The sequence below is a fragment of the Oncorhynchus keta genome, chromosome 2, assembly GCF_023373465.1.
Source record: "Oncorhynchus keta strain PuntledgeMale-10-30-2019 chromosome 2, Oket_V2, whole genome shotgun sequence".
NCBI lineage: Eukaryota > Metazoa > Chordata > Actinopteri > Salmoniformes > Salmonidae > Oncorhynchus > Oncorhynchus keta.
This window is the reverse complement of record NC_068422.1, coordinates 62,408,906-62,421,408: the sequence shown is the minus strand read 5'-3', so window position 1 is coordinate 62,421,408 and position 12,503 is coordinate 62,408,906. Positions and strand designations below refer to the sequence as shown.

Genomic DNA, 12,503 nt, shown 5'->3' with positions numbered 1-12,503 from the left:
AATTTGACTGAAACTAAGGATGCATTTACACAGGCAGCCAGCCCAATACTGATATTTTTTATCTGTAAAAAGAGATGTGATTAGTCAATAGACCAATTAGTGGGTAAAAAGATCAGAATTGTGCTGCCTGTGTAAACGCATCCTTAGTTTCAGTCAAATTATTTTCTCAAAAGATTCAGTTTCATGCGATATGAATTTAATTGAATGATTGTACTTGGGGAAACTACTGAATCTAATGTTTTGCCATTTACCCAAACATCAGAAACTACAATGACACAGTTCAACAATAAACAGTATACCATCTAATACAAGAGGACAATTCACTCTCCACCAGTCATTGAATACCACCTGCATGTCACACTTCCACCGAAGAGAACACCAGCTTTCCAGTACTGAGTGCTGAACTGTTGATAGATCTTAAACTTGGCAATATTTTAAATGTATATTAGATTGCCCCACAGGACAAGGGTGCACAGTTTTTTCCTAGCCCAGCACTAATGGTTAGTGAGTTGAGTTATTAGTGGCCTCAGGTGGATTCTAGGGTTAATTGACTGGTCAGGAGCACCTGGTGTCCTTAAGGTTATAAACCAGTGTTCAGCAGATGTGGCAGCAGGGGGAAAAAAAGCACACTGATGAAACCATGGCACCAAGAAGGATAAGGAAAGTTAGCAATCAGTCAGATGGGCAAATTAGCAAGGAGATACGCCAAAAGCAAGGGGTGCTTTTTATTCAACAATTTGAGAAAGAAGGTACTAATTTCATAGTAGGCCCGTCCTTAACGTCCGTTTTCCTCAAATTAACTGAATTCACTATGTTGCCCCTTTACAGCACAGGACCGTATAAATGAGATGGAGGCTAAATTGGAGCAGACTCTTGCAACAGTCGATCGGGTTTTTAAAGTGGAATTGATGAAAATGCCACCTGCGCTTCAAAAAACAGTGATAATAGATTTAATTAATGGTGTGATTTTCCAATTGTATTTAAAATATTTATTGGAATCAATGCATGCATGCGCGGTGACGTTTTATTTCAGTTGTTTCCCCCCGTCCTTTCCTATAGCGGATGACATTTCTGCAGGTGAAGTCACCATCGCCATAAAGGTAGGACTAAACATGGATTATCAAACCGGCTGTAAATGGGTTAATGCTGCTTCCTTGTGGTGTACTGTGGAAATGTGAGCAGCTAATTTTTTACATTTTATTTCCAGACCGAATCACCCGAGATTCACCAGCCTCTCACTCGGAAGCTTAGTAAAGGTAGTGGTTTATTTCCTCTAGTTAAAAAGGATATGAACTTGTCGTTAATTATACATTTTTCTTATTTCTGTAGTGAAAGTGAGTGAAGGTGCATCGGCTCATAAAAGGAAGGCTACAACAGAACCATCAAAGGTAGCTAGCAATTCAAAGGGCTTTATTGGCATGGGAAACATGTTTTACATTTCCAAAGCACGAAATGGATAAACGATTAAAGATGCAGTAAACATTACTCAAGTTTCAAAGGAATACATTTCAAATGTCATATGGCTATGTAGTGTTATAATGTGTAAATAAAGTACAAAAAATAAAATAAACATGGGTTGTATTTACAATGCTGTGTTCACTGGTTGACCTTTTCTTGTGGCAACCGGTCACACATCTTGCTGCTGTGATGGCACACTGGTATTTCACCCAATAGCTATGGGAGTTTATCAGAACTTGATTGGTTTGAGTTATTTGAGGGACTGTGTAATGAGGGAAATGTCTCTATGGTCATATATTTGGTAGGAGGTTAGGAAGTGCAGCTCAGTTTCCCCCTCATGTTGTGGGCAGTGTGCACATTAGCAAACCTGGCTCTCAATAGAAGACTGGCTATGGCGGCCTCTCAATAGCAAGACTGCTCACTGAGTCGATACATGGTCAAAGCTTTCCCTAAGTTTGGGTCAGTCACAGTGGCCTGGTATTCTACCACTGTGTAGTTGGTTTAGGTCCAACTAGGCGGTCTTTGGGCTCTGTTTTGTGAACAGCGCCCCTGGACCAGCATGCTTAGGGGACTCTTCAGGTCAATCACTGTCGATGATGGCTTTATGGAAGGTTTGTTACTTCCTTTAAATTATACAACTACCTTAACGGCGCTTTTCTGTATTTTGATAATTAGCGACCTAATTCGGCATGTGTTATTTGGTGTCTCACGTTTGTACACTTGTTTTTTTTTGCAGAATTCTGCATGCGGACTCTCAATTTGGTGTGCCGCATTTTGTCAATTCTTTGTTGGTGAGCGGATCCCAGACCTCGCAGCTATGACGGGCAATTGGTTCTAACTGATTGAAATATTATTTTTGCCCAATTCTAATTGGGATGGTAATTTTATGCTCCGTTTGATGGTGTAGAAAGCCCTTCCTGCCTTGTCTCGGATCGTTCACGGCGTTAGGCAGAGCTAGGTATAGTTTAGCTCGACTTTATTTGCGTCATTAGGCTGTGTGAAAAAGTAACAAACTAGGCATTTCCACTTAGAAAATTGACTAAGTTGTGTATTTTTGTTTTTAAAGGGTTCCAAGAAAGCCAGATCACTTGCCAATAGCTCCAGCACTGGAAGCCTACGGTAACTCCCTATATATTAATCATTCTCGGCGAGCATGGTTGCTAGTTGTTCCAGTCCACCACTCAAACACACGATTTGAACTAATTCAGTCGTGTTCGCTGAAACAATGTCTTCTGGTTGATTCTGCTCATTTGTTCTTGCAGGTGTGCCACACCCACAAACACAAAAAGAACCAAAACTCGTCGTGCCAAAATCAGTGATCAGTCTCCACTGACTGGAACGAAACCCAGGTTTGTCTTCACTTATCAAAATCCCTTATGGAAAAAAAGATTGCAGTCAGTGTAGTATAACTGCAGTTTTTCTGCCATTACTGGGTCCAAAATACCGTTTGTCGACTGCAGAGTTTACAAACTAATCGTTTTAAGGGATGCTTGAGTTAATCAAACTAATTCTGTCCTAAATTCTCCATGTTTCTAGATCTGTTTTGTGCTCAGCCAGTGACGACTACCTGTATTGCTCCCTGCCTGGATTGTCTCCACATGTAATGATCTCTACATCCCATGGAGAGGTAACGTTTAATATTGAGGTTGTTGGGCTTTAAGTTAGGTCGAGCAGTCTAAACCAGTCACTCATTTTCTCCCAAGACATTGTGCCTCTCGGATGATACTGTTGAAGATGTCGACATCGGGTTACTGGATGACATGGCTGTCCTCCAGATGCAGAAGTTGATGGTAAAATGTATTCTGTTCATTTAATCTTGAAATTAATCATTTATCACCTGCAATTGAATTCTCACTGATCTTTCTCAATTAGAAACTGATGGACTACCTTTTCAACAAAGTCAAAGCGAATCAGCCGCTGAGTGTGCAATGATACCAACACAGCTAATATTGATCCGCTAATGCCACCTATGCATGTTTTACTTACTATAAATAAAGATTTGTATATTCGTCTTTACTGGCTGGTGAGCAATATTTAGCCCCACAAAGTTGGTTGTGAGCATCCTATTGAATGTTTTGTATTGATAATGGCCAAACTGAATGATCTTGCAAGCAGTGCTCGACTTGGGCAAGAGGTCACCTAAAATGTTCTGCTTGAGGTCCTATTCCTCTCAGGTAATTTCTTTTAAGGTATTGTGGCACTCATCAGTCTAGCACTACTTACAAATACATACAGCCCAACTTATTGTTCCTGAATTTAACTTTATGGTAACATCTGCTTGGTGATAATGATTAACTGACCACTCATTTTCTGACCATAACAGGACAAATGCTAATACAATTTATGACTGGCTAATCATACGCTGAAGCAGTCCCACTGACACTGAATTAGATTTTGTGTACGCAGGGGAGAAATCAATAGAACCGGACAGTTTTGAGTTACTAGAGACTGATGTTGCAAGCTATATATATATGCTTAACATGGGAGGTGGGTGGGGGGGGGGGGGCATCCATGCCCAAGGGATGTTTGGGGCCCTAGTAGTTGCCTTAGGGTAGGCCTCACCTCTGAGGCCTCCACGAGCATGCCCATCGGTGGTCGGAACGTTTGTTCCTTCAATGCATTCAACTGAAATTGTTACAGAAGAATGCTGTCCACGCACCATTATACATGCCATTAAAACGTGACCATGGCCTTGTAAGGAAGGCTCAGGGCTGCGGTCACATCTTGTGAGGATCCAGGGAGAGACAGAAGGGTATTATCTCACTTATGCCTGGCCCTGGAAGGCAAACTGCAGAAAATACCTGTTCCGGTAACACAGGGATGGGAACCATTCCCTTGCGGCTAAAGTCTAGAGAACGTTGACATGTGAAAGGGGGAGAATGATAAATCCAGAACTGGAAAAATTCTTTTTTTCAGAACCAGGTTGAGTAAAAGCCATCTAACTTCTGATCGTGCCCTTCCCCAGGAGAGATGTCCAGTAGGTCAGGTGCTGCTGGGTAAATCGGCGAGTGACAAGGTTCACGCACATGCGGGTTCCAGTGAGTAGCCTAACTTCATTCTACGTTGGATGGCCCGCTCAGTGGGGCTGAAGAGCAGTCCGGGGACCACTGGGAGCTTTCTCAGCGTCCGTCTGGTTATTGGGCTTGGGTGAGCCACAACAGGGGATGAGTTGTCGAGCTCTCTGGTCATGAAAGGAAACACTTGCAGAGGTCCAGCGCTGAAGAGTTCCCGGGACGCTGTGTCGTAGGCATGTGTCAGCGGGCCATGTTTACATTGCTCATGGCAGTGTCCTTGCCACAGGTCAGCCCAGCATCTCTGAAACTAAGAAAAGCCGAAGGTGGCACACAACTGTGTAGCTGCCAGGGCTGTGGCTTGAGGGTCATCAAGCTAAGGCCGCACGCAGGATCGTGCTTATTGAGGCAGAGCTTCCTTTTGACTCAGTGTGATTAGAGCCTTGGAATGACTCCTGAACCTTTTGTTTTGACTGAATGGGTCCACAACACTGGTTAGCACCTCCTTCACCATGTTGGACATGTCATCCTTATCCCTAACGTGCTTGATTGGATAAGAGTGGACAGCAGGTTATCCCAGCTGAGTCCTCTGTTACATCCCATGCTGGAGGGTGTGCTAGATAGAGGGCCCTGAATTAGGGGCTGGAAGGAACGCAAAAGCGTTTTTAGCTGCTATAAGGAATCGACCTTCCAAGTGAGGCTCTTTGACTTTATACTGGCGGGGGTGGTGCAATCGATTGAGGGCTTAACACCGGACGCTGGTAAATTGTTAAGGCCCAGTGTTCTCTCAGCTCAGATTTAAGATAAATTAAGATATTTATGCAATACAGACTCAAATTAACATAGTGACCTAAGACTAAACCTCTACAATAACCTGGCAGGAGCTGAACAGCACCTGCATAATGCATTTTGCATGAGCCTAGCTATGACCAGAGCTGGAGCATGTTTAGACTTTTATGCAAAACATGCACGAATGGCTGTTTCGTAAGCAACGCTAACAGTGGCAGCTATGTGTGTGTGGGGGACTAGAACATACCTACCATGTCTGTGACAGCATGGGCAATGCCAATGCTATTGAGGGTACAACTCAGGAAGCATGGTGGAAACCCTCAATGGTGCTGCCCATGCTAAAACATCCTTTTGGCCACTAGAGGCCTCTATCATTCTCTATGATACCCATCAACATAAAGGACTGAGGCAGTAACAAATATTTTCCTGACTGATGACATAATTTCCCAGACAAGGACAAGACAGAATCACAGACATCCAGTATTGCTGTTTGAGATTTGAAGAACGTTTATTTAACAACTTAATAAACCTTGTTTCACAGAAGTTATGCTGCTTTTAAATAGTATTTTTTTCCCAGCTTCGCTCAATAGGTTGGATGTTTAATCAGTGCAGGAACCAATGCGGTCTTAACATGCACCAGGGTTGAGGACAGAAATAGGTGTTTTCCATTTGTATCACCACTGTATAAGCGCAGCTGATATAAAGCTCACCGACAATCACTTTCATATTATACACAATGTTGTCTTATGTTTGAATTTAATATATAGAAAGGAAAACAAAAGTAAAAACCTACAAAAAGAAATCAAGTGGTAAAAATCAAGCACAGATACATACAAACCTAAAAATGCGATGTTTGTGTCCTGTGTCCTTTCAGGATCTTCCTCCCCTAACTCACACCTCACAGTCCAGAGGCTGAGGCCAAAACGGCATTTTATGGTTAGTTTAAATTATTGTAAAGACTATGAAAAAAATGAAAGTTACACACCAATCAAAGGAAAAATGACCTTTTCCCATCTTATCTGGTGTGGGATGCGTGATCGGGATGGAAGATTGGGCGGGTGCAACACATACATTCTCCCCTGTGCCAGATGCTACTGGTGGGCACACTGCACTCCAGGGCCGTGGTGGCCTCCCTCGTCATCTGAGCTGTCGTTGTAGGCCTCACGTCGTCCTCCAGACGAGCCCTGGCTGACGTCGTAGTCCTGCAGGTCCACCTCCTCCGCGTCCCCAGACACGATGGGAGCCTCGGCACGTGTTGGCAGCAAGTCCTCCAGCTCCTAGGGGTTGACAGAGGGTCACAGAAAATGAGAAAAACTAGGTCTAGTTAGCAAAGCCCCTTATTCAGCATGCAGCTATCGTTACAAAACCCTTAAATAGTACCGTAGCTCTTGAATACCAATATCATTAGTAAATGGTGTTTAAAAGCTGAAGTAGCAGATTCACATAACAAGGGCTGTTTTTTAAAATGACATAACAGTGCCGCTAAACATAACTAGTATGGTCTGGGTCAAAATCCTAATCTGTTAGGATCAAATTGTGTCATTCAATCCCATAATAGAACAGCACCATAATATTCAAGCTTGTGACAGAAATGGACACGTCTTTTCATAGTCCATGACTTACATTGAGTTTATCGGGGCTGATCCAGTTGTTCTCTGGGAACTGCACATCAAATTTAATATATAGGTCCCCTTTTTCAAATGGATTACGGTACTGTGGCATCCCTTCCCCTCGAACAACTCGGACAGAGCCTGTAAAATAAACATTGTATTAAAAGAAACATTGCTTTTACATACTGCACAGATTAATATTCACATGCTGTTGTATCATCTTCCACATGTAAAACTTGTAAAAAGATACAATTCTTACCTGGCTCAATGACTTTGCCAGCAGCATACTTGACTACAATCTGTCTGCCGTCTAAGTGTTTCAACGTAAACTGGAATCCACAAAGTGCTTCGACAAGGCCAATCTTATGGGTCATGTGCAGGTCATGGGCCGCTCTTTTGTATGTCTGTTGGCATGAGAAAACAGGCAGTGTCAATATAGTAAGAGACATGGTTATAGGCCAATTTAAAATAACACTTGATAGAAATGCAACTAACTGATACTGCTGGCACATAAATAATGAACATAAGGTAGCAGCAGCCCCCAGGAAGCGGTGCATATACATCCTGTCAGGGTACTGTACTGGTCTGTTTTCCACATGAGAGGCTGGTGCCATTAACATGTGTCTGTTCTCCCATCTTCAGAGGAGTGAGTGGGTGAGTGAGTGAGTCTGGAGGTGACAATGGAGTGGAAATGCTAGGACTACAAGATTAGGAACTACGTGCCACTCATGACTATAATTAATACCAAGTTATGCCAGACATGCAGGGGGCTCAGAGGGTGGGGGGACAGTACTGGAAACTGGATTACAATGTGTTCTCATTGGCCTAGCAGCATCGTGCTGTCACTACAATCTGCTCCCAAAGGATCCCAGTCAAGAGTGCTGGAGGACCCAACTCAGCCAGCTGGACGCTTTTGTTCAACCAGCTATTAAACATTCGCCACCTATACTATACTCCTCATAGACATGCGAGACATAATAGCTGAGTAATAACAAGTTTACACAATGTTGCAGCTTCACTAATATGTTTCCACATTGTAATATTGTAATATTAACAAGAGCCAGTCTTAAGGTGTGGGGACCATGGTGTCCAGAGCACAGCAGTTAATCTCTACCTCGTGCTCTTTCTCTTGCAGGACGAGGACAATGTCTCCTGGCTCTACCCCAGGCGCCTGGTCAGCTTCCCCTCCGAAGGTTATCTTCTGCCCATGCTTCATGCCTTTGTCGACATGGACCTCCAGGATTTTCACCTCCTTGCTAACCTTCTTGCCCTCGCACTTTTTACAGCGGTCTTTCTCATTGATGACCTCACCTGTGGGTATAACAATAGAAGTTTAGGAGTCAAAGCCTTTTTGCTAACCACTAGGCTACCTTGGGCGGCAGGTTGCTGGATCAAATCCCGAGCTGACAAGAGGGGAAAAATATCTGTCATTCTGCCCCTGAACAAGGCAGTTAACCCACTGTTCCCCAGTAAGCAGTCATTGTAAATAAGACTTTGTCCTTAACCGAATTGCCCAGTTGAACGGTTTTTATTTTTTTATATAAAATATATACATGTAATTAAAATCATGCGTATCTGGGTTTCTAAACTGTACTGTTACTTACCTTCCCCATTACAATCAGTACAAACAGACTGCATCTGTTGGACCATCCCAGGAGCCAACTGTCTGATCATGATGCGCATACCACGCCCCCTGCAGGCCACACACTTCTGAACTGCGCCAGTCTTTCCACCCTGGCTGTTGAGAAGTTAACTTTTAGTCGAACACACCAACAAACCTACATGATCAACACGTATGATGCAATAATTGACGAGCAAAAACAGCAAGATCTCAACACTGCTTCATGTGGGTTAGAGAAGTAATTGAGGGAAAATTGTTGCAGATACAAAAGGATGAAAGTGGAAACACTTACCCATTACAAGTGCCACAAAGAACATTCTTGCTCAGCTGCAGTTTAGTCGTTTTTCCATTGTACAGGTCTTCCAGTGAAACTCTAAAAAACCAATGCGCATAATTGGAGAGCGTAGCAAGGTCATAGAAACCACAGGTCACTTAAACAGTCAGACAATGAATCATAATATAAAAAATATTTAATTATCACTCAAGAGATCTGTGACACCACCAATAAATAGACTAAGCTTACTTGAGTGGGTGAACCATGTCCTCTCCTCTTCGTCTACCACCATTTCGGCTGCGCCCCTGTCCGCCCATGAAGCCAAAGAGTCCACCGCCGAAGATGTGTGAAAATATGTCATCCATTCCCCCACCACCACCACCTCCTTCTCGCAGTCCCTGCTCCCCATAGCGATCATAAAGCTCCTTCTTCTCTGGATTAGTCAACACTTCATATGCAAAGCTGATCTCCTTGAACTGTTTTTGAAGGAGACCGGTGTACAGTAAGTGTTATGACATTTACAGATATTTGTAAACATTCGTTTTGCATCTACTCATTAGTTTAAGGAACGATTGAACCCTTTCCTCACATTAGACCACATCGTATCCCTTCCCCAAAAAATGTACTTCAAGCCATTTCAATACCTTGTCGCCAGCATTTGGGTTTTTATCGGGGTGATACTCCTTTGCTAGCTTCCGGTATGACTGAAAGAAAAGGCAAGCACATGAATACAACAAGGCACTGGTTTCGATTATTTATGCTGGCTAACGTTAGTCAATGAGTTGTATAACCATCTCCACTTTTCACGTAATCCCCGTAGTGGCCATCAATTAAATATTGACAGGAATCTGACGTTGCTTTTTACGGTAAGGTTAGTTAGCTGGCCTAAATTAGCTAGCTAGTAAATTGAACTGAAAATAACTGCGGAAGATAGCTAACTACTATATGCACGTTGACGGGCTAGCTAGCCACCTTCTCACAATGACTAAAGTAAACTACTGGCTAAACAGTTCAAATGTTTCTCACAACTATTAACCAGCTATGAATCAAAATTTCCCCCAACAAAATCAACCCAAAATGTCCGACCTTGAGAGATTTGGCCCCAAAATGCCATTACTGTGAATGAATCTGTAAACACGTGAGTTAACGTCGTAGGTTAGCCGGCTAAATAACGCAACTAGCCAGCTAACTCGTTTGGTGGCACACACTACGTTAGCGAAGAGTTAGTTAAACGTTAAAAGATCAAACCTTAATATAGTAACTTATCTATAGCAACCTGGTATGAGGCGACTCGGTTGCGTATTTTATCTGTTATAAGCAGACAGACGCACGAGAGTTAGCTAGCTACTAGCTAGTCATTGTCTTAGTTAGCAACCACCAGTCTGGAAAAACGTAAACAAAACTGCTAATCCAGTGCTATCAAACGAGTTGATACAGTAAAATGTTTAATATTTAACAATACAGTGCGTATTATACGGACTCTAAACTAAAAGACAGTTGATAGAGCTACCAACCGCATGCTAACTTTTACAAAAAAGATATACTCGAAGCCGGCGTTCGTTTTACCATCATTGTTGAAACTGAAAGCTAACGTAAGCGCAAAGTAGAAACATCTAAAAGACTTTGCGCCAAAGACAGAGGTAGTTAGCTAAAACATTAAGGCAGATAAATTGTAGTACAGGACACACATCTAACAAGTATTTGCTGATTGACGCTAACGTTTGTTAGCAAGAAACAGAGCTGGTCAAACTAGCTAACGTTACCGTTTAGGCCAGACTAGCTTTTAGCCAGGATAACCAATTTCCTGTTTCTACGAACAATTCAAACTCCACAGCACCTAGATTAAATTTAATTCGATAAATCGGGAGCTACCGTCAACGTTACCTTTTTCAACTCATTTTCAGTGGCAGTGGGTGACACCCCTAGTATGTCATATAATTTAGTATCGACAACGTTCGCCATGATGAAGCTGGAAATCGGACCTTCTGCACGGGAAGCGAGAAGAGAAAGAAGAAGAGCCGGTCGAAAACGTCACACGTTGCGTCAACTTTAACCTTTCTCCTGGCGTTAGAAAAAAAGAGGTGCATCTCAATTATAGGGTGACTTCCCTTTTTTCACCTCATATATTTTCTCCTCTCTATTATACATGAGAAATTGATTCAGGTATTTTACAAGGCAGCAGCTACTCTTCCTGGGATCCAGAAACATTAAGGCAGTTTGTACCATTTTGAAAACATTACAATACATTCACAGACTGTGTGCCCTCAGGCCCCTACTCCACCACAACCACATAGATACAGTACAAAATCCATGTGTGTGTGTATAAATGCATGCATTTATCTGTTTAAAAAAAAATCAAATTTTACTGTTTGCATGAGTTACTTGATGTTGAATAGAGTTCCATGTAGTCATGGCTCTATTTAGTACTGTGCGTGTTCTGGATTTGGGGACTGTGAAGAGACCTCTTGTGGCATGTCTCTAAGATGAAACTTTGACAAAATCACAACCACACACATACAAGCTCGCACATGCACTTATAGACACACAGTATTTGCTCAGTCTGTATATTTCTGTATGTGCTTTAGGAGTCATTTGTCCTCTCTTGGTTGACACCGTCCACCATATCTTTACATCAAGGCCTACAGAATCATATCATTGGGTCTATGTTGGAAGGAATATAAACTGTGTATCGTATCCATGAGGTGTTGTAATGACTGGAACCTGGAACAAAAGGACACTTGATTTCACATAACTTTGTGACTGATCATTTGAGTATTAGATTACTATGGGTCTATTTCAATTTAGGCAGATTGAGAATTACAAGCACCACAACACCCTCTGTTGACCTCTGTGACTATGTTCATAGATTAATTTTTGTGGGTTTCTGAGGGAGGGCTTCGTTGTAGCTTCAGACCCCATTGTTACTTGTGGCACTCTGTGTCTGTCCTCTGCCTTTAAGACAGATGAAGCCCTGAGCGCATATCCTATTGTCTATTGCAACATGACAGCAGAGAGAGAGAGAGGTTGGGATGTTGGGTGGTGGAGAGAGAGATTCGGCTTCTATGACTGATGTCTGTCTCCGTGTTTTGTGTGTCTCATCTAACAATGGTGTTGCAGTAAATTAAGTGAAATAAAATGTCATTGACATTGATTGCTACAGACACTAATGGACATAAGATCCTATACACTGCATGCTACAGAGTGAATTTTGATTGAAGACGAATTTTAAAAGGCCCGGTTGCACAAAACTCAGTCAATTTTTTTTTTTTTATTACATCGGTTCTATGAATAATATAATCATATAAATACATTTTTATAGGACTGAGCAGAGTCAATTATGGTAATTAATTACATTTACATTTAAGTCATTTAGCAGACGCTCTTATCCAGAGCGACTTACAAATTGGTGCATTCACCTTATGACATCCAGTAGAACAGTCACTTTACAATAGTGCATCTAACTCTTAAAGGGGGGTGAGAAGGATTACTTATCCTATCCTAGGTATTCCTTAAAGAGGTGGGGTTTCAGGTGTCTCCGGAAGGTGGTGATTGACTCCGCTGTCCTGGCGTCGTGAGGGAGTTTGTTCCACCATTGGGGGGCCAGAGCAGCGAACAGTTTTGACTGGGCTGAGCGGGAACTGTACTTCCTCAGTGGTAGGGAGGCGAGCAGGCCAGAGGTGGATGAACGCAGTGCCCTTGTTTGGGTGTAGGGCCTGATCAGAGCCTGGAGGTACTGAGGT

At 42.5% G+C, this 12,503-nt stretch overlaps 2 protein-coding genes across 2 annotated transcripts; one reads left to right on the top strand and one right to left on the bottom strand.

Moving 5' to 3' along the window:
• Positions 1–584: 584 nt before the first annotated feature.
• LOC118362759 (borealin-2-like) lies at positions 585–3,470 on the top strand. Its single transcript, XM_035743351.2, has 10 exons — positions 585–749; positions 829–960; positions 1,060–1,100; positions 1,208–1,256; positions 1,330–1,388; positions 2,525–2,577; positions 2,721–2,807; positions 2,995–3,085; positions 3,162–3,248; positions 3,331–3,470. The coding sequence occupies exons 1-10, from the start codon at positions 602–604 to the stop codon at positions 3,388–3,390; spliced, it is 807 nt and encodes a 268-aa protein (XP_035599244.1). The 5' UTR covers positions 585–601; the 3' UTR covers positions 3,391–3,470.
• A 2,271-nt stretch (positions 3,471–5,741) lies between these two features.
• Positions 5,742–10,814, bottom strand: LOC118358341 (dnaJ homolog subfamily A member 2). The gene is made up of 9 exons (XM_035736064.2): positions 10,648–10,814; positions 9,408–9,467; positions 9,013–9,239; positions 8,782–8,862; positions 8,473–8,606; positions 7,983–8,179; positions 7,128–7,272; positions 6,882–7,009; positions 5,742–6,535 (listed from the first exon to the last, which is right to left on the bottom strand). Exons 1-9 carry the CDS (start codon positions 10,723–10,725, stop codon positions 6,350–6,352), a joined length of 1,236 nt encoding a protein of 411 aa, XP_035591957.1. The 5' UTR covers positions 10,726–10,814; the 3' UTR covers positions 5,742–6,349.
• Between the last annotated feature and the right edge of the window lie 1,689 nt (positions 10,815–12,503).

Excerpts from the sequence above, each read along its gene's own strand:
- LOC118362759 (XM_035743351.2), top strand. The coding sequence starts at position 602 with ATGTGGCAGCAGGGGGAAAAAAAGCACACTGATGAAACCATGGCACCA. Across the intron at positions 961-1,059 it reads GATAATAGATTTAATTAATG|CGGATGACATTTCTGCAGGT; the intron begins GTGTGATTTTCC and ends CCTTTCCTATAG. Across the intron at positions 3,086-3,161 it reads TCTCTACATCCCATGGAGAG|ACATTGTGCCTCTCGGATGA; the intron begins GTAACGTTTAAT and ends TTTTCTCCCAAG.
- LOC118358341 (XM_035736064.2), bottom strand. The coding sequence starts at position 10,725 with ATGGCGAACGTTGTCGATACTAAATTATATGACATACTAGGGGTGTCA. Across the intron at positions 9,468-10,647 it reads CTGAAAATGAGTTGAAAAAG|TCATACCGGAAGCTAGCAAA; the intron begins GTAACGTTGACG and ends CTTTTCTTTCAG. Across the intron at positions 6,536-6,881 it reads TCAGCCCCGATAAACTCAAT|GAGCTGGAGGACTTGCTGCC; the intron begins GTAAGTCATGGA and ends GTCAACCCCTAG.